Raw genomic sequence first — 20881 nt, forward strand, 5'->3', positions numbered from 1 at the left:
ATGCCTTTAATATTTGGCAAGAACATGGGGCATCAGAATCCTTCTCTAGAGAATGGTGTCATGGAATAATCAGTCAGAGGTTTGCCAACGCAGACGAGGGCACACCTACCTAATGATCCAGGAGCTTCTCTCAGACGTGTAAGAGACATTGCCAGGATTGTCGCGGCAACATTATGTATAATAATTAGCAAAACGTAAAAAAAATGGGACAACCAAAATGGCTAAGGGAGAGAGACACGTCGGTTGCTCATGCTCACAGGATGGGGCAAGCCTTTATTGAGAAGGACCACACCTCAAATGTTTAAATCCCGCAAGTATAATGCTTTTATTAAAAAGTAAGTTATGTAAGTGCACAGTATAGTAAATTTTATACAGTGACTAGGAAATCTTATGTAAGAATATCTTACATTGCTTAAGGAATTTCCTGCTTCTCCCTCTCTGCTCTCCACCCCCACACACCACTCAGACACACACAAAGGGAGGGGGAGGGGAGAGAATAAGCACCAAGCTGAAGACTGGGAGTTTGGGTTTGGGCGGACAGAGACCGGAAGCTGGGAGATGATGGCTTCTGATGTTTGTTGCTTACGCGACACAGCTTGTTTGGAATTATGTGGCCCTTGACAACTGCGTGGCACACACTTCAAGATACAAAAGTGAGAAGAAGAGGGGGGTCACCAGAGGAGACTGAAGTCAGTAAGTTTCTACCAAAGCTGGGTTTCTTCTGGCCACTCCAAACAAAGCTGAAATTGTCCTTCAGACCTCTGTGAGTACAGTCTCAGTTCCTTCCGTAGTTCTCTGGGAGGTTCTGCGTGCACACACGTGATAGTTTTGTGTTTTTATTTTTAAAACTTCAATCAGTTTTGTCTTAATTTTATATATTACTGGGGTTTGGTGCGCACTAATTGAACCCAGCTTCTTTTCACCGGCTTCATCCACCCACCCCTGTAATCTCTCTTCTACATCTTAGCTTCCTGTTTGTTTAATTTCCGTATAGGTAGGACGTTTCTTCTGTTTCTCATTCCGCTTAACGTCGTGGTTTTTGTTTTTGTTTTCCCTGAAAACTCACTATCCCCATATCTGTTCTGTATCCAGAACTAATGATTGATTCCTCATGCATCAGCAGACTTACTCAACACAGAGATCATCCCAGAATTGTAAGGCAGAGTGCTTCTGCCAAGGGACAGTACTCGGACAGACACGTGTACATCTTAACTTTGTGAACCTGGGACAGCTAGTCAGACTGACGCTGTGGTTGTTTTCAAAGTCTTACAGTTTCTAATCCACAAAGACTCCGAGGGATGCCCACTAAGAAGCTGTTGGTCTGACAGCGTTTGCCGCCACTGCTCTTCTCAGTGCCTAGTGGGGTCTCCAGTGTCTCTGGCGCAGGAAGACAGGTCCGAGCAAGCATTACTTTATGGCAAGTTTAGACTGACTGTATCGGTGCTCAACCTGTCGGGAGTCTGCTTTACCTAAGATCTGGCACGAGGACGGGGCTGGGGTGGGGTTAATGCCTTTTCTCAGAAGCGCTTCCACCTCTGGAATAGTCCATTTTAGGACAGTGCTGGGTGTGTAAGAACCGCTCAGATAGTGTTTGGAAAGGATATAATAATTTTTAGCGATGATCTGGAGCATATTTAAGCCGACATTCCTGATAGATGAACGTGCTGGCCTGGGATCAGGAAAAAAAGACTGAACGATTTTCGAAGGACGGATTATTTCTGTCCTGCTCCACTTGGGGAAGGTGAGTCTGTTCCGCCCGCGGCGGAGAAGCGATGCCCAAGGTGCAGAGTGCGGTGACCAACCAGGATTCGGTCCCCAGAGTGGTTCCCGCTCTGCTCCACGAGACCCAGCGCTCTGAGACCCCATAGGCAGGTGGAGCAAGCCCGGGGCAGCCGGAGCGGAGGGAGTTAGCGATCAATAGTCACTGGGGCGGCTAGAAGACTCCGACCTGGAAAGTGGGCCGGGACTTGGGTCAAACTCTGGGATTCCTGCTCTCCCTTGCCCTTTCCAGGTGGGCCAGCACTTACCGCTCAGCCAGCGAGCACATAGGGTTACAGGGGAGCCCCTCCGACCCATGCGATCCCAGATGCACGCTGGGCGGGTCCACAGTCTGCTCTGGCTGGGGTTCAGTCTCCTGGCCCTGGCTTGATCCAAGTGCCAGCACATCTGGCCCTGTCTCCCAACTCCCCACCAGTCCCCTTCACAGGCCAGTCGGCGTTTACTGGCTTCTGAAGGTCTGGTGTAATGGAGATGGGGAAAGGCTGGCCTTGGAACGGAGGGAGGCCAAGTGGAGGGCTCCCCATGCAGAGGGGAAGGAAGGCCAGTGACCTGAACTGGGACTGACATTCTGGATTCTCTAAAATTGTGTGCGGGAAGGTACCAGCCTCACTGCATCCCTTACTTCTACCATTGTCCTCTCTTTTCCTTTGTAGCCTGAGATGGGGGTTACATCTTTGCTCTTCTGTGGGGTGTTTTTCCTGCTTCTGCTTTTCGTGGCAGCAGGTAAGTTCTGCGGGTCTGTGAGTCCTTGTATCCCAGAGACCTGTTGCCTTGCCAGCAGCATCCTTTGTCATTCATCTCCGTGCCCCTGACTCACCCACTTGCAGGGGCATCAACTAAGCCCCAACCTTGCTAGTCACTCTTTCCACCAGATAATCTGGCAGGCCGGTCAAAAAGGGAGCGGGGAGGGAGGGATAGGAAAAGTTCATTCCCAACTTCTTGGAGGCTCAACCCCCAAATGTCACCTTGGAACTTTGGACTAACAGGTGATACAGAGAAGTCCTCAAACACTCGAGTGGACTCAGTTCCAATGCTTAAACAGATGGGCTACTAGTGTCATCTATTTCATATAAAGGGCTATTTTATGGTCCAAAACTACCAGAGAGTACAAGTTTCTAAGAAAACCCAACTTGGTAGAAATGGGCTTTAAAGGGAAGCTGTCTTTAGAACCAAGCACTGTGGAACGAGGATACATCTGACTGCAAGTATAGGCAGGAAAACGACCAGGTTGGTTCTATGTTGAGACAGAGACTAAGGGCAGAAGAGTGAACAGATACAGACACAGGGGCCGTGGTTCTGTGGAGGGTCCTGGGGAAGCCTTGTCCTCACTATACATTTGAAGGTCTTAGCATTATGCTTCTAAATGACTGGGCTAGTTTGGGGAAACACCCCAAATAAACAAACTCCTAAATGCAATTTCACATTGACCAGAGCAAAATATTCCCTAAAAAGAATAATGACTCCAGTTTTCTGCCTTTATTTTATTTTATTTTATTTTATTTTATTTTATTTTATTGTTTTCCTTTCCTTCCCCAGATACGTGTGAGGACATTTTTATGCACAATGTGATAATTTCAGAGGGCCAGCCTTTTCCTTTCAACTGCACATACCCGCCAGAAACAAACGGGGCAGTAAATCTGACATGGTACAAAACACCTAGCAAAAGCCCAGTATCTAACAACAGACACCTTAGAGTTCACCAGGACCAGACCTGGATCTTGTTTCTTCCATTGACACTGGAGGACTCCGGTATCTATCAGTGTGTTATAAGGTAAGTCCTTCATTTAAAGTGGAACTAATTCCCAAGTCTCCCTCTCCATTTCTAAAGACAACTTTTTAAGAAAATGGGTATTATTGGCCTTTATTTTGGAGACTTGTTATATAGCCTAGACAAGTTTCCAACTGCTTTCTAAAGTACTGAAAGGACAGGTGTGAACCACCACAACCAGCCGCTACACACCACAACCAGCTGCTACACAAATGCAGGGCAGCCTTGAACTGGCAGGAGATGACGTCCAGTGAGCACTTTTGAAAGCAGAACAGCTTTAGAAATAACTTTTGGAGCACAGATTGCACCATCTTCTTCATTGAAGTTTTAGCCCAGACCAGCTTACAGAGAGAGGTGTTTTATCAATGAGATTGCTGCCATTTCCGAAGATGGCTAATGGTTTTGGAAAACTGGCTGATCCAGACCCAACTAGATCATTCAAACACATCTGATAAGGAATCAGCTTAAGGCAGACATTTGAAAGCTAGCAAATCTGGGAGATGTTCTAGTGTCTACATGAATCCATGTGCCAGAGGTAATGTTTTTGAGTGGCAGTGGACTACTGAACTATTTCCATGGAAGACAATTTTGCTTGGAGAGTACTAGAGTCTGCTAGAAAATACGTGCCCCACCAAAGGCACTTCTTCCTGTCCCCAGTCTGTCTCTGTCTGTCTGTCTGTCTGTCTCTTTCCCTGTCTCTGTCTTGCTCTGCTTGTCTCTCCCTAGTTCTCTCCCTTCCCTTCTCTTTTCCTTTTCAGTTTGTAAAGATTTTCAAGAGTTCAATAAAACCCACCTGTAAAACTCATTTGGCCTGAGAATTAAAATTCTCTGACTTTCCACATAAGCTTGACTGACAACAATGTATTATGTACTCTCTCTAAACCTTGCCTTTCCCACCTGTAAATTGGGTGTGTTCTGTACGCCTTTAAACTTTGTTCACCTGGAGCAGCTTTTAGTGATTAGGTTCCATGCTGTCGACAGTTTTAAGGGATACAGGCAGTCTCACAGATCAGATGTGTATAAGTGTAGGTGACTTCTGTACCAGAAGTGAAGTGTAAGCACTGTATGGAGTCTTCAGATAAATAGTTCAAGAGGTTCATGGTGGCCCTCAGTGGCTCCTGGGCCGTGCTGAATGAGACACCAGTGTCTACCCTGATGAATACCACTTATCCTTGGTTAGTGCATGGTTTGAGGGTTGGTTATTCTTTACTTCATATGAGGCAGAGGGTTTGTGCAGTGTCTAGAAAATAATAAGAAAAGATCTGAAAATAGCTGACTGAATTCTGAGACTGCTTAAGAGTTCATTGGCTGCATTCTGCTGTGTTTCATTGTTATTTTGCTTGTTTTTGTTTTGTTTTGTTTTACAGGAATGCCCACAACTGCTACCAAATAGCTGTGAACCTAACCGTTTTAAAAAACCACTGGTGTGACTCTTCCATGGAGGGGAGTCCCGTAAATTCACCAGATGTGTACCAGCAAATATTACCCATAGGAAAATCGGGCAGTCTGAATTGTCATCTCTACTTCCCAGAAAGTTGTGCTTTGGATTCAATAAAATGGTATAAGGTAAAACCAAACCCAAACCCAAACCAAACAAAACCAAACCAACAACAATAACAAAACAACAATGAAATCCTCTATTGATAATGTTTTCTCCTCTTATATAAAACCCACTTTCCCCACCAAGGGGAAAGCTTTCTGGATTCTCAGAAAGCCCCCTTCAGGGCAGGTTTGGTATATAGTTGGTGCACCTGAGACAGGTGGTAGTAATTTTGATAATTACTTTAAACTTATGGTTGTTATTGTTTTATAATGTTGTTGTATCTTCTCTATACCCCAAATTATCCATTTTTCAAGTTCCTGTTGTCTCTCTCTCTCTCTCTCTCTCTCTCTCTCTCTCTCTCTCTCTCTCTCTCTCTCTCTCTCTCCCTCCCTCCCTCCCTCTCTCTTTCTCTCTCTTTCTTTTTCATTCACCTTGGTTTGTTAGAATGGCTCTGAAATCTGGTACTTTGAAAATTACAAATTACACAAATTCTTGCCTAAGAAAGACTCCTCAGGGCTATCTGTGTTCTGTTACTCACCAAACCTTGTCCCCAGCCATGGCTGCTGCTATCAACTACTGCCACCCTCCTCCCGCCACTCCCCACCTCAGTATTTGAAAACTCAGTTGTATCTTAGCCTCTTCTCTTTGAAATGTGAACAGTTTCCCATGCTCCTCTTTCTTCATCCTGTGTTTGCTTTAACCTGGCCTTCTCTCCTCAAGGCTCAGCTAGACACTGCCTGTCAGCTACCTTGAGTTTCCTTTGTGGCAGCCTTCCTAACACTGTGACCCTTCAATACAGTTCCTCACATTGTGGTGACACCCCAACCATACAATTATTTTCATCGATACTTCATAACTGTAGTTTTGTTACTGTTAGAATTGTAAATAAATATCTGATATGTTTCTCCTGTGGGGGCTGTGACCCCCAGGTTGAGAACCACTGCTGTTTCATGGGTTTGGATTCACCTCCCCCACTTCGTCTGTGGCACGGGATTATTCAAACGTCTTACTTTTTCCTTTGCTGAATTTTGGTAGGATTTTGTTTCCTAGGGAATGACACAGGTCCTTGAAGGTTTCATTCACACTGGCAAATTATTTATCATCTCTTCTCTTCTTGTCTGTCTACTTCTGCAGAGGAGATCGAGTTTGGTCCTCTTTACAGGGATTCTCTTCCTCTCTCTCCCTAACCTGGTATAAGCCCCTTTGCATGAGCAGCTTGTCGTTCAAGATGAAGCCTTCTGTCTTCTCAGACAGCCTGCCTGGCACTTTGTGATCAGCTCGATCTTCTTCGCGTTCATATCCTTTGCCGCCTTGTGTGGAGTGTGGACGGGAGCATCCTTACACCTGTCTTGTGCGACTTTGACAGAGTGTGAGGTTCTCAAAGGTGCTTGATCACCACCCCTAGAATTGCCAGATACTAAAGATGCAAATAAATAACTCACGGTTCCACGAATGTCTTGTAGTTCCACTTCCTGTCTTGTAGCTCCACTTCCAGTCTTGTAGCTCTACTTCCTGTCTTGTAGCTCCACTTCCTGTCTTGTTTCTTAGTTCCCAACCCTTTCAAGGAGTTTGTCAGTCTCCCCCCCGCCCCAACCCCCACAGTTGCTAACTCTCCGAGTTTGTCAGTCTTATCGATGTTGTGGAAGTATTAACAGCAGGCCTTATAAATCCTCTTTTATTCGTTTGTTTGCTTCATCAATTTCTGTTCTTGTCTGGTTCTCCTAATCCCTTTGTTTGACTTTTGGTTTTAATTTGCTATTATTTTATGAACATTGTGAGATAGACTCTTCTCTCACTAAACCAAGTTTCTGACATTTAAGGTCGTGGCTTCCTTCTAAGCCGCATCTTGCTTGACCTCTGCAGGTTTTGATCTATCATTCCATAAGCACCCGACTCAGGGCATTCCAATTTTCCTTGTCATTTCTTCTTTGATTCTAAGTGTTTTTGGAGGACTTGTTAATTTGCAGATGTAGCAATGTTTGGGTATTTTTAAAATTAACTTTTCTGTTTGTGATAGAAGGCAGTGTGACAGAGAGCATATTCCAAATGATCTCAAAACTTTGAAATTTGAGGCTGGCTTTTTGAACCAACATATGTTTAACCTCTGTAAATGTGTCTTGTGTATTGAAGAGAATGTAAATACTGAAAGTTGGGCTTGTGGATTGTGTTATGCAGGCCAGTGAGAGAAAAGCGTTAATATAAATTAGTGTGGTTATTCATTTCACTACACATCTGACATTGATAATGTCTGCGCTATGCTTTTGAGATATTATTTACAGAAATATTTTAAATTACTCTGGCTCTTAACTCTTAACAACAGTTCCCACATGATTATATATGACATATGTGTGCCCAGCTAGCATCTCTTAGAAAATTTATGAATTTTCTTAGTGAAAATGATCTCATTTTCTGAAAATGTTTTTATTTCGTCCTACCTACGTTTTTTTATTTTTATGTTTGTAAACTATTCTTCATGGATTGACATTTATTATTGTTCTGCACTTTCACACCATCATACAAGACTTCAATATTTCTAGTATTTTTCAGGCTCTGTGGACTTTGTTATTATTCCCGTCTTTCTTCCCTTTTTGAAGGTAATAGGCCTGAATCTCCGAAATCCTCAAAATTATTCTCCTTAACTTTGGAGTTTAGTAGTATAACTCTGGTGAATGAAGATAGAGATTTCTTATCTATTTTGCAAATGTCTTGAAATATAGAGTATTGTGTCTTTCCTCCATTGTTTCTTAGTTACTACTTTCTTCAGTGTTTGCTTCCTGGACTGCTTTTCTAAGTTTCCCATTTATTCTTGGGTATGTAAAACCATCTGTTAAATCCATTAGTTCACTTGAGTTTGTAATTTTCTTTCTTTCTTTTATTTTCTTTCTTTCTTTCTTATTTTCTTTCTCTCTTTCTGTCTGTCTTTCTTTCTTCTTTTTTTTGCAGGTGTTTGTTTCTAAGACTTTTATTTATGTGTTCTTTGATTAATTACAGTGTTAGAACTCAAACCCAGGGCCTTGTACATACCAGGCAAGAGCTCTATCACTGAGCTACATCCTCAGCTTTACAAAAGTTCTTTTTTTAAAAAAAATTTTTTTAAATTTTAAGATATTTTCTTTATTCACATTTCAAATGTTATCCCCTCTCCTAGTTCCCCCTCCAAAAATGCCCTATCCCCTCCTCCCTCCCCCTGTTCCCCAACAAACCCACTCCCATTCCTGGTCCTGGCATTCCCCTATACTGGGGCATAGAGCCTTCAGAGGACCAAAGGCCTCTCCTCCCATTGATGACTAACTAGGCCATCCTCTGCTACAAATATAGCTAGAGCCACATGTTCTACCATGTGTTTTCTTTGATTGGTTGTATAGTTCCAAGGAGCTCTGGGGGTACTGGTTAGTTCATTTTGATGTTCCTCCAATGGGGTTTCAGACCCGTTCAGCTCCCTGGATACTTTCTCTGGCTCCTTCTTGGGGACCTTGTGCTCCGTCCAGTGGATGACTGTGAGCATCCACTTCTGTATTTGCCAGGCACAGGCAGAGCCTCACAGGAGACAGCTATATCAGTGTCCGGTCAGCAAGCTCTTGTTGGCATCTGCCTAGTATCTGGGTTTGGTGGTTGTTTATAGGATTCATCCCCAAGTGGGGCAGTATCTGGATGGTCCTTCCTTCAAGCTCTGCTCCAAACTTTGTCTCTGTAACTCCTTCCATTGGTAATTTGTTCACCATTCTAAGGAGGAGCAAAGTATCCACACTTTGGTCTTCCTTCTTCTTGAGTTTCATGTGTTTTGCAAATTGTATCTTGAATAGTCTAAGTTTCTGGGGTAATATCCACTTATCAGTGAGTGCATATCATGTGTGTTCTTTTGTGATTGGGTTACCTCATTCAGGATGATATCCTCCAGATCCATCCATTTGCCTAAGAATTTAATAAATTCATTGTTTTTAATTGCTGAGTAGTACTCCATTGTGTAAATGTACCACATTTTCTGTATCCATTTTTCTGTTGAGGGACATCTGGGTTCTTTCTAGCTTCTGGCTATTATAAATAAGGCTTCTGTGAACATAGTGGAGCATGTGTCCTTACTACAAGTTGGAGCATCTTCTGGGTATATGCCCAGGAGAGGTATTGAAGGATCCTCCAGTAGTACTGTGACCAATTTTCTGAGGAACAGCCAAACTGATTTCCAGAGTGGTTGCACCAGAATGCAATCTCACCAGAAATGGAGGAGTGTTCCTCTTTCTCAACATCCTCGCCAGGATCTGCTGTCACCTGAATTTTTGATCTTAGCCACTCTGACTGGTGTAAGATGGAATCTCAGGGTTGTTTTGATTTGCATTTCTCTGATGATTAAGAATGTTGAACTTTTTTTTCAGGTGCTTCTCAGCCATTCGGTATTCCTTAGGTGAGAATTCTTTGTTTAGCTCTGTACCCAATTTTTAATAGGGTTATTTGATGTTTCTGGAGTCCAATTTCTTGAGTTCTTTATATATATTGGATATTAGTCCCCTATCAGATTTAGGATTGGTAAAGATCCTTTCCCAATCTGTTGGTGGTCTTTTCGTCTTATTGACAGTGTCTTTTGCCTTACAGAAGCTTTGTAATTTTATGAGGTCCCATTTGTCAATTCTTGATCTTATAGCACAAGCCATTGCTGTTCTGTTCAGGAAGTTTTTTCCCCTGTTCCCATATCTTCAAGGCTTTTCCCCACTTTCTCCTCTATAAGTTTCAGTGTCTCTGGTTTTATGTGGAGTTTCTTGATCCACTTAGACTTGAATTTTGTACAAGGAGGTAAGAATGGATCAATTCGCATTCTTCTACATGATATCTGCCAGTTGAGCCAGCACCATTTGTTGAAAATGCTGTCTTTTTTTCACTGGATGGTTTTAGCTCCCTTGACAAATATCAAGTGGCCATAGGTGTGTGGGTTCATTTTTGTGTCTTCAATTCTATTCCATTGATCTACCTGTCTGTCGCTGTACCATGCAGTTTTTTGTTTTTTGTTTTTTGTTTTTTTTTTTTTTTTTTTTTACAATTGCTCTGTAGTACAGCTTGAGGTCAGGCATGGTGATTCCACCAGAGGTTCTTTTATTGTTGAGAATAGTTTTTGGTATCCTAGGTTTTTTGTTTTTCCAGATTAATTTGCAAATTTTCCTTTCTAACTCTGTGAAAAGTTGAGTTGGTATATTGATGGAGATTGCATTGAATCTGTAGATTGCTTTCAGCAAGATAGCCATTTTAAATATTTTAATCCTGCCAATCCATGAGCATGGGAGATCTTTCCATCTTCTGAAATCTTCTTCGATTTCTTTCTTCATAGACTTGAAGTTCTTATCATACAGATCTTTCACTTCCTTAGTTAGAGTCACACCAAGGTATTTTATATTATTTGTGACTATTGTGAAGGGTGTTGTTTCTCTAATTTTTTTATCAGCCTGTTTATCCTTTGTGTAGAGAAAGGCCACTGATTTGTTTGCATGAATTTTATATTCAGCTACTGCACTGAAGCTGTTTATCAGGTTTAGGAGTTCTCTGGTGGAATTTTTAGGGTCACTTATATATACTATCATATCATCTGCAAAGAGTGATATTTTGACTTCTTCCTTTTCAATTTGTATCCCCTTGATCTCCTTTTGTTGTTGAATTGTTCTGGCTAGGACTTCAAGTACTATATTGAATAGGTATGGAGAAAGTGGGCAGCCCTGTCTAGTCCCTGATTTTAGTGGGATTGCTTCCAGCTTCTCACCATTTACTTTGATGTTGGCTACTGGTTTGCTGTAGATTGCTTTTATCATGTTTAAGTATGGGCCTTGAATTCCTGATCTTTCCAAGACTTTTATCATGAATGGGTGTTGAATTTTGTCAAATGCTCTCTCAGCATCTAACGAGATGATCATGCAGTTTTTGTCTTTGAGTTTCTTTATATTGTGGATTACGTTGATGGATTTCTGTATATTAAACTATCCCTGCATCCCTGGATGGAAGCTTACTTGATCATGATGGATGATCATTTTGACTTGTTCTTGGATTCAGTTTGTGAGAATTTTATTGAATATTTTTGCATCGATATTCATAAGGGAAATTGGTCTGAAGTTCTCTTTCCTTTTTTGGGTCTTTGTGTGGTTTAGGTATCAGAGTAATTGTGGCTTCATAGAATGAATTGGATAGAGTACCTTCTGCTTCTATTTTGTGAAATTGTCTGAGGAGAATTTGAATTAGGTCTTCTTTGAAGGTCTGATAGAACTCTGTACTAAACTCATCTGTTCCTGGGCTTTTTTGGTTGGGAGACTATTAATGACTGCTTCTATTTCTTTAGGGTATATGGGGCTATTTAGATCATTAATCTGATCCTGATTTAACATTGATACCTGGTATCTATCTAGAAAATTGTCCATTTCATCCAGGTTTTCCAGTTTTGTTGAGTATAGCCTTTTTGTTGTGGGATATGATGATGTTTTGGATTTCCTCAGGTTCTGTTGTTATGTCTCCCTTTTCATTTCTGATTTTGTTAATTATGATACTGTTCCTGTGCCCTCTAGTTAGTCTGGCTAAGGGTTTATCTATCTTGTTGATTTTCTCAAAAAACCAGTTCCCAGTTTGGTTGATTCTTTTTGTTTCTACTCGGTTGATTTCAGTCCTGGGTTTGATTATTTCCAGATGTCTACTTCTCTTGGGTGAATTTGCTTCTGCTGTTCTAGAGCTTTTAGGTATACTGTCAAGCTGCTAGTGTACGCTCTCTCTAGTTTCTTTTTGGCGGCACTCAGAGCTATGAGTTTTCCTCTTAGGATTGCTTTCATTGTGTCCCATAAGTTTGGGTATGTTGTGGCTTCATTTTCCTTAAACTCTAGAAAGGCTTTAATTTCTTTCTTTCTTTCTTTCTTTCTTTCTTTCTTTCTTTCTTTCTTTCTTTCTTTCTTCCTTCCTTCCTTCCTTCCTTCCTTCCTTCCTTCCTTCCTTCCTTCCTTTCTTTCTTTCTTTCTTTCTTTCTTTCTTTCTTTCTTTCTTGACCAAGTTATCATTGAGTAGAGTGTTGTTCAGCTTCCACATCAACATTTTGCTGGGTATAGTAGCCTGGTCTGGCATTTGTGTTCTCTTAGGGTCTGTATAACATCTGTCCAGGATCTTCTTAGTCTTTCATAGTCTCTGGTGAGAAGTCTGGTGTAATTCTAATAGGTCTGCCTTTATATGTTACTTGATCTTTTTTTCCCTTACTGCTTTTAATATTCTATTTTCACTTAGTGCATTTGTTGTTCTGATTATTATGTGTCGGGAGGAATTTCTTTTCTGGTCCAGTCTATTTGGAGTTCTGTAGGCTTCTTGTATGTTCATGGGCATCTCTCTCCTTAGGTTAGGGAAGTTTTCTTCTATAATTTTGTTGAAGATATTTACTGGCCCTTTAAGTTGAAAGTCTTCATTCTCATATATACCTATTATCCGTAGGTTTGGTCTTTTCATTGTGTCCTCAATTTCCTGGATATTATGAGTGAGGATCTTTTTGCATTTTGCATTTTCTTTGATTGTTGTATCCATGTTTTCTATGGAATCTTCTGTACCTGAGATTCTCTCTTTCATTTTTTTTGTATTCTGTTGCTGATGCTTGCATCTATGGTTCCTGATTTCTTTCCTAGGATTTCTATCTCCAGAGTTGACACCCTTTGTGATTTCTTTATTGTTTCTACTTCCATTTTTAGATCCTGGATGGTTTTGTTCAATTCTTTCACCTGTTTGGTAGTGTTTCCCTTTAGCTCTTTAAGGGATTTTTGTATTTCCTCTTTAAGGGCTTCTAGCTGTTTACCTGTGTTCTCCTGTATTTCTTTAAGCGAGTCATTCATTTCCTTCTTAAACTTCTCCATCATCATCATGAGAAGTGAGTTTAGATCCATATCTTGCTTTTCCGGTGTGATGGTGTATCCAGGACTTGCTATGGTGGGAGAATTTGGTTCTGATGATGCCTTGGTTTCTGTTGCTTCTGTTCTTATGCTTGCCTCCTGCCATCTGATTATCTCAAGTGCTTGCAGAGCTCAATTTATGTGGTTGGAACCTGTTCTTCCTATAATCCTGGTTGATTCAGGACTTCTTAGAGTCTAGCTTTCTCTGTGATCCTGTGATTCCAGGATCCCGTGAACCTGAGATTCTGGGTGTGTCAGAGTTCTTGGCAGTCAAGCTTCCTCTGAGACCCTGAGATCCTGTTGTGACCAAGCTCCTGTTATCCTGGTATCCTGAAATCCTAAGATCCTGGGCATGTTACAGCGCCTGGAACTGGTGTTTCCTCTAGGGAGCATGGGGCTGTCTGGTGTTTTTGAAACCAAGGTATAACAGCACTGATCAGAAGGAACCTGAGATGCTGGTCAAGCAGGGCTCCTGTATCCCTGCTCCTGCTGTCACAGGCCCATCATGATTGGTTTGGAACAGATGTTGTATTCTACTCACCAGTGATCCTAAGGTCCTGGGCGTGCTAGGGTGCCTGCGGCTTGGAGAGTCCTCTGAGGACTGTCCGTCGAGTTCGTTCCCAAAGTGGCCCAGAGCTGGCGCCGACTGGAAGGGCACTATTATAATTTTCAATCCTCTGTAAAATTTTTGTTTTTTTCTATTTTGCATGTGTGTATTGTGGATATTTTTGCATGTGTGTGGGCATGCATGCAAGTGTGTACAGCAAGTTGGTGTCTGTCCAGATTCATGCTCGCTTGCTCTTATACGTTATTCTTGAGGGAAAGTCTCTTCATTAAACCCAGCACTTAACTATGCGGCCAACCTTACTAGCAAGCTAACACTGTGGATTCCCTGTCTCTGCCTCCTGAAGCTAGAATTACAGGTGGTGGCCATGCCTACCTGGCACTTAGCTGGGTTTCTGCAGATCCAAATGCTGGCCCTCAAGTTTGCAGAGCAAGCACTTTCAGCACTAAGCCAGCTATACAGCCCTGATCTGTAATTTGTAATTGTCATTTTCATAACTTATCTAGATATGGAGAAAGTCACCTACATTGCTGTTAAACTCCTGGTCTTCAGGAATGGCCCATTTTAACCCTCAGACACCCAAGTGACCATCTTTCTCTCTTGCTGATAATGTTTCAGATATTCATTCTTCTGCCACCATTTCCGGAGATTAGACTTCCATCTGCTCACTGATTCCACCTCCATGAGACTTTTACATCCAGTGTGTATTAGTTAGGCTGTCCTGGGATATTTTGCATCTGAAAAAGATGCTGTACTTGCCGAAGTGGGATTAGAACAGGAGTCAGAATGTGTGCTGATGAATGACAGTATCTTCATAGCATTAGCTTGTGAGCTATGAGTAAATAAAAGATTTACATTTGCATGGTTCCCAGAGCTTAGATTATTTAAAACCTGCATTGGTTACATGCACTACAGATAGCTTCAGAAGTACCCAAATGTGTTGGTGTCACATAAATAAAAGAATATTCACACTTACCCTTGGATTCATTTGATCAAGAACAAACTCAAGTTTGAATTTTTTTTCTCTCCCTGTGTCTCTGTCCATCTGTCTGTCTTAATTTGAGGTTTGGGGGTTGTCATTATTCTATCGGTTGCTGAGTCCTTGTGTCTGTATCTACCTGTAGCCATTTGGTGGCTTATTGTCTCTTTCTTTGTGTCCCTAACAAATTGTTTTGCTCTGTATTGACTGAACATTATAGCATCACATGGGATGGAATGAAAGCCACTTTACATAAATTTTTACCAGAGTTTAGCAAGGGATTAGGTCACTGACTCCAGCTGACCCCAAAGCACTCAGTTTTAAAAACATACTATTTTCAAGTTATAACTGTATGTTGTACCCAATATTTATGGTAGAAGTTTGCATACAAGATCTTTTTATACCTGTATCATGTTTTCAGGGTTGACTAGCATAACACAAGTACATGCATACATTGCTCTTTGCATCAGGAGAGTGGCATAGTACATAATTTAAAATTAGAGATATGTACTAACTTATGTTGTGACTGATACATGGGAAATCCAAGGTTAGTGGGGTTGACTGTTATGTTATTCTCTTAAAGTAGATTAAAAATCAGGCTTAGGGAACAGTATGACATCAGGATAAGTCTTAAGACATCTCAAGGGGCATTAGCAACTTGACTATATGGTCCAACAAAAGTTCCAGTCTCTTAGAAATGTGATCTATTTTCGTAATAATGCATCTCTATAACAATCTAACTGGAAAACGATTAATGGCTGCCATTTTTATTATTTCTGTTTAAATCTTGATAATGAGATATCCCCCAAAAATAAAAGTTAAGCCAGTGGGAAGTTTGTACCCTCCAGTAGATTGGGAAAATGGCACTTCCAGTCACTGCAAGGGGCAGGATGATCTTTATACAGCAAGGTTAGTGTTAATGTGATGGCTCATGTGGATAATTGGAAGAAACCAATGAGTCAGAGGTGGGATTGCTCAACTATGAAGCATGGCACAGAATGTGCTTAGAAAGGGACTCTCCAGTTTAGCCTACAGGAGAGAGGTTTTTGGAATCTAAGAATTTGAGCTTTGAGACCTTGAACCCCGAAGAAGTAGACCATGAAACTCATACAACAGCAAACCAAAGACAAGCCCCAAACCACAAACTACAGATAGAAGACACAGGGTGGGAAGAGGAGAACTCAGCTGTGAGTTTGCTTTTGGTCAAATCAATCCAAGGATTAAGTGTTGAGTTTTGCCCATTAATGTAACAGACATGTTTTGGTACCTTTGAGATTAGTTGTAATGTGTCTAATGGATATAGACTGTAAATAATCTCTAGGTGCCACATAAATTTATATGTCTTATCACTCCCCCATTTTATAGAGCATATCTATGAAAATAACTAACACTCCACACACTCATTTGAATGCCTCTTGTATTCAAAGTGCCGATTTTATTGTGGTGCCTTATCCACCCAACCCCTAATAGTAGGTCCCATCTACTACTGGTGAGCAATTGTCAAATGGTAACTAGAGTTTCCTTAAAGAGTATCTGTTGGAGCAGTGTGTAACACATTTAAGAAGACAAGTTGTACTTTGTAAATAAGCATTCTGGCATTACTTATGGATTGCCCATGCAGAGTGGATTTATTCCTCTTTGCTGAGGATGCACTCATCTGTGACTAAGTGATAAGGGGATGTAACACGGAGTTACTTACATTTTCCTTGAACTGGGGTTTTATCTGTTTTAACTATGAAACTGTGATCTTCATGAGGACAGTAAATGCATCTAATTTCTGCATGGCCAAAGCCTCTCTCTGTGCTGGAAAGATAGGAACTCAAAAATTCAAATAAAAAACAGACTCAAGCTGGGCGTGGTGGCCCACGCCTTTAATCCCAGCACTCAGGAGGCAGAGGCAGGTGGATTTCTGAGTTCGAGGCCAGCCTGGTCTACAGAGTGAGTTCCAGGACAGCCAGGGCTACACAGAGAAACCCTGTCTCGAAAAAAACCAAAAAAAAAAAAAAAAAAAAGAAAGAAAGAATGAAAGGAAGAAAGGAAGGAAGGAAGGAAGAAAGAAAAACAGACTCAACTAGCCAGGCAGTCTCAGTGTGGAGTGAGCGCTGCAAAGGAACAGGTTTGAGCAAGAGTCCGGAAGCAGGTGTGTGAGGTGAAGGCGGTTAGCTTGATACGGTGAGTTACTGGTGAGGAAGGTGAATTGAAGGCAGCTCACTTGGCAATATGTTTGTCTTGGAAACATGAGGACCTTGATTGCTCCCCATAAACACATTTTAAAAAGCTGGGTGTGGTGGTGCACAGGGGACTGGCGGATCCTTAGGACTTGTTGGCCAACCAGTTCTGACAAGTCAGTGCTGTCTCAAAATAAAAAGTGGAAAGAGACAGAGGAAAACACCTCATGTCTAGGTCTAGTTTACACACAACACCACACACCCCCCACACACACACACATAGACACACATACCCCACACACATAGACACACATATACTCACACATACACACACACACACACACACACACACACACACACACAAATACATCACCACACACAGACACACACAGACATGCATACAGATGTACTCACACATACACACATACAACACAAACACACATACACACAACACACACCACACATACATATCACACACATACATATACACTCACACATATACAAATATACATTCACTCACACACAGCCACACACAGCCACACTCACACAGCCACACAACACAAACATACAGACACACATATAACACAGATACACACACACACACAAACACACACACACAGGAATGGCATGTGAGCCTCTTCTAAGACACACAAATATGAGCCTTTCATTTTCTGTGGTTGCTGTAATGACAAGAGAGAAAGGCATTCTACAGATTGGTAGTTGCTTGAGCCCTGAAGAAAGTTCTATGAGGTTTTCTCGTTATAGACTGATGTACGTGGGTTCTTTTCTCTCATTCAGGCCTCCAATTAGTTGGTATACACTGGATTCTGTAAAGCAAACTCTCATCCATGGAGAGTCGAGTCTCTTGTGTGGTTTAAACAGTCATTATCCAACTCACCGGGGCTTGCAATCCTGACAAAGGCGCTTGGCATCCTGGGGTAGGAGTCCACTGGGGGAGGTGGCCTTGAGGTGGAGAAGAATATTCTTCATCTGCAGCCTTCCTCCATGAAATCTTTGCAGTTCTTCTCAGCTCCCATTAGACTTAGTGTTTGTATCACCCATTTTAGTGTGTATCCTTACCAAGTCTTCTTGAGATAGATATAAATAGAAATAAACAGATCTCTCTCTCTCTCTCTCTCTCTCTCTCTCTCTCTCTCTCTCTCTGTGTGTGTGTGTGTGTGTGTGTGTGAGAGAGATCTATCTATTTACCTATCTATCTTATCTCTCTCTGTGTGTGTGAGACACACACACACACACACACACACAGACACACACACACACACACACACACACACACACACACACACAGAGAGAGAGAGAGAGAGAGAGAGAGAGAGAGAGAGAGAAAGAGTAAGTGATGAGCATCTACCCTCCCTTTCTCTCTCTATGTTGATTGTCAGCTTGAATTGATTGAGAAGTGCCAAAGAATTTAAAGAGAAACTCTAGGTGTGTCTGTCAGGGTATTTCCAGTGAAGCCTAATAAGAGGAAAATACCTGCCCTGCATGTGGGTGGCACCATCCCATAGTCTGTGCTCCAGATGAAACAAATAGGCAAAAGAGAAAGCGGATTACTGCTGTCATTCTTTCTAATCCTGGCCTCCATGGTATGTTCTCCTGTGCCCCACCCCATACTTCTCATGATGGACAAGTACATTAAATCTCGTCTTCTTTAAGTTGTTCATGTCAAGTCTTTTTGTTAAAGTGACAAATCGCTACTAGCACAGTAACCTCCATCTTTTTGTCCATTAACCTCACTATCCTACTATCTGTCCATCCATCCATCCATCCATCCATCCATCCATCTATCCATGCATCTATCATCTATTCTCTCTCTCTCTTTCATCTATTACCTATCTGTCATTCTATGTCTGTATATCATCTATCTAATCTATCTATCATCTCTGTCTGTCTGTCTGTCTGTTTATCTATATTATGCATTGTCTTCTGGTTAGATGGTCAATATCTAAGATTTAGGTTGTAAGTGACTCTGTAGATATTGGGCAGTGGTTCTTCAATCTTCCTGAGGCTATGACCCTTTAATACAGTTGCTCATGTTGTGATAACCTCCACCTATACAATTAGTTTGCTGCTCCTCCACAACTATAATTTTGCTACTGTTATAGATCATATGAAATGTAAATATCTGACATGTGACCATGAAGGGGCTGCAACCCACAGGTTGAGGAACAGTGATATAGACACATTTCCGCACAGTTCATAGGTTAATGCTGACAGAGAGACTAGAATTTGCTAGCACTCATTCCTTTCTTGTGTGTGTGCCTGTAGGGTTGTGAAGAGATTAAAGCGGGGAAAAAGTACAGCCCTTCAGGAGCAAAGCTTCTTGTGAACAACGTTGCTGTGGAGGACGGCGGGAGCTATGCGTGCTCAGCCAGACTGACTCACTTGGGGAGACACTTCACCATTAGAAACTACATTGCTGTGAACACCAGTAAGGTTTTGTTTTTGTTTTCAAATATGGTTGCTTGGTTCTCAGCTTTATGGGAGCCAGATGGCTTCCTGCTTCAAGTTTCAGAGATTGGATATTGATTGTACAGAGCCCCCCCCCCCAGCCATGCTGGTGATAGATCAGGGGGCCAGAGAGAGGGGCCAATGGGCACAACCAGCTAGGCACAACCAGCTCACTTTTCTCTCCTTTAAAAACACAATATTGAAAACTCTTGGCTGGAGAACATTGAAAGAGATCATGTAAAAGGGGGGAACTTCCTGGTTGCCTACCAAAGTGTCAGCGTCCAGCACAATGTAGACAGTACTAATTCTACCTTCATTTCCCATCATCTCTGCTGTTTTAGTGTCGTGCTGGGCCTGTCTAAGGTTTGTCTTGCTGCAGCTTCAGACTCTTTGGCATTCAGTATCTCTGGGTAGGGTTCTTAGATAACCTACCATTTGTACTGTGTCAGGCCAGTCCTTTTGGAAGCAGCCATGTCATTGCCCTGTCACCAACACCCACTGTCTTTGAATGCACAATAATCTGCAGACTGTAAGGTAGTGTCTTAGATGATCAGCTTGGGCAGATTCTTGTACAGTCAGGAAGGAGCAACTTTCAACAACCACAGAGCTCATTAGAACCATCGACAGGGCAAGAACTGTGGCCTCTGGTGCCCCGGTAAATGCTTTTCCTTCTTTATTACACACTAAATGAAGACTTCATCTCTCTTATTTGATGGCTCTTCTGCTTGGGCTTTCATGCTGTTGCTGCACCTAAGGAAATACAGCTTTCTTTTCCTTTCAGATTTATTTTTATTTTATACGTGTCAGTGTTTGCCTGCATATGTGTCTGTGTATCACTTGCATGCCTTGTGACCAAGGAAGCCAGAGGTGGGCATCAGATACCCTGGAACTGGAGGACAGGTGGTTGTGAGCCACCATGTGGGTGCTGGGAACTGAACCCAGGGCCTATCAGTAAGTGGCTTAACTTCTTACCATCTTAACTATCTCTCCAGCCACAACATAGCTTCTTCTTTTTCTTCTTCTTCTTCTTCTTCTTCTTCTTCTTCTTCTTCTTCTTCTTCTTCTTCTTCTTCTTCTTCTTCTTCTTCTTCTTCTTCTTCTTCTTCTTCTTCTTCTTCTTCTTCTTCTTCTTCTCCTCCTCCTCCTCCTCCTCCTCCTCCTCCTCCTCCTCCTCCTCCCCCTCCCCCTCCCCCTCCCCCTCCCCCTACCTCTCCCTCTCCCTCTCCTCCTACTCCTCCTCTTCTTCTTCTTCTTCTTCTCCTTCTCCTCCTCCTCCTCCTCCTCCTCCTCCTCCCCCTCCCCCTCCCCCTCCCCCTCCCCCTCCCCCTCCCTCTCCCTCTCCCTCTCCTCCTACTCCTCCTCCTCCTCCTCTTCTTCTTCTTCTTCTTCTTCTTCTTCTTCTTCTTCTTCTTCTTCGTCTTCTTCGTCTTCTTCTTCTTCTTTCTTTTATGGAGTTGCACCCTTGGGCATCAGGAAGCCATCACTGGAGCAGATAGGTAGCCCAAGGAATTGAAAGAATGGCTAAGGTGTTTACAGACAGAAGACAGAAAGCTGTGGAGGCCTCAGAACAAGAGGAACCATGCTGTGTCTGAGGGATGAAAGACAGACAGACAGGCTGGGCTGGGTTGGTGAGATCATGGCAGGTAATGAGGTTAGAGACTCAGTCAGGAGTGAGGGATGGGTGGAGTTTGAAATCTGAACAGGGCAGTGAGGATTTTACTCTCAGA

The 20881-nt window shown here is 42.3% G+C and overlaps 1 protein-coding gene across 5 annotated transcripts in view; it reads left to right on the forward strand.

Annotated features, from left to right (window-relative positions):
- Positions 1-532: 532 nt before the first annotated feature.
- The window catches only part of Il1rl2 (interleukin 1 receptor-like 2), a 42967-nt gene continuing 22618 nt past the window's right edge, over positions 533-20881 (forward strand). Inside the window, exons 1-5 of one of the 5 annotated variants that reach the window (NM_133193.4) lie at positions 533-763; positions 2433-2502; positions 3316-3550; positions 4915-5113; positions 18972-19134. In NM_133193.4, the coding sequence (NP_573456.1) occupies positions 2439-2502; positions 3316-3550; positions 4915-5113; positions 18972-19134 (661 nt within the window). In that variant the 5' untranslated portion in view covers positions 533-763; positions 2433-2438. The other 4 variants (NM_001356478.1, XM_006495611.4, XM_006495609.3 and 1 more) reach the window with 4 other exon arrangements.

The sequence above is a fragment of the Mus musculus genome, chromosome 1 (assembly GCF_000001635.26).
Source record: "Mus musculus strain C57BL/6J chromosome 1, GRCm38.p6 C57BL/6J".
In the NCBI taxonomy this organism is placed as follows: domain Eukaryota; kingdom Metazoa; phylum Chordata; class Mammalia; order Rodentia; family Muridae; genus Mus; species Mus musculus.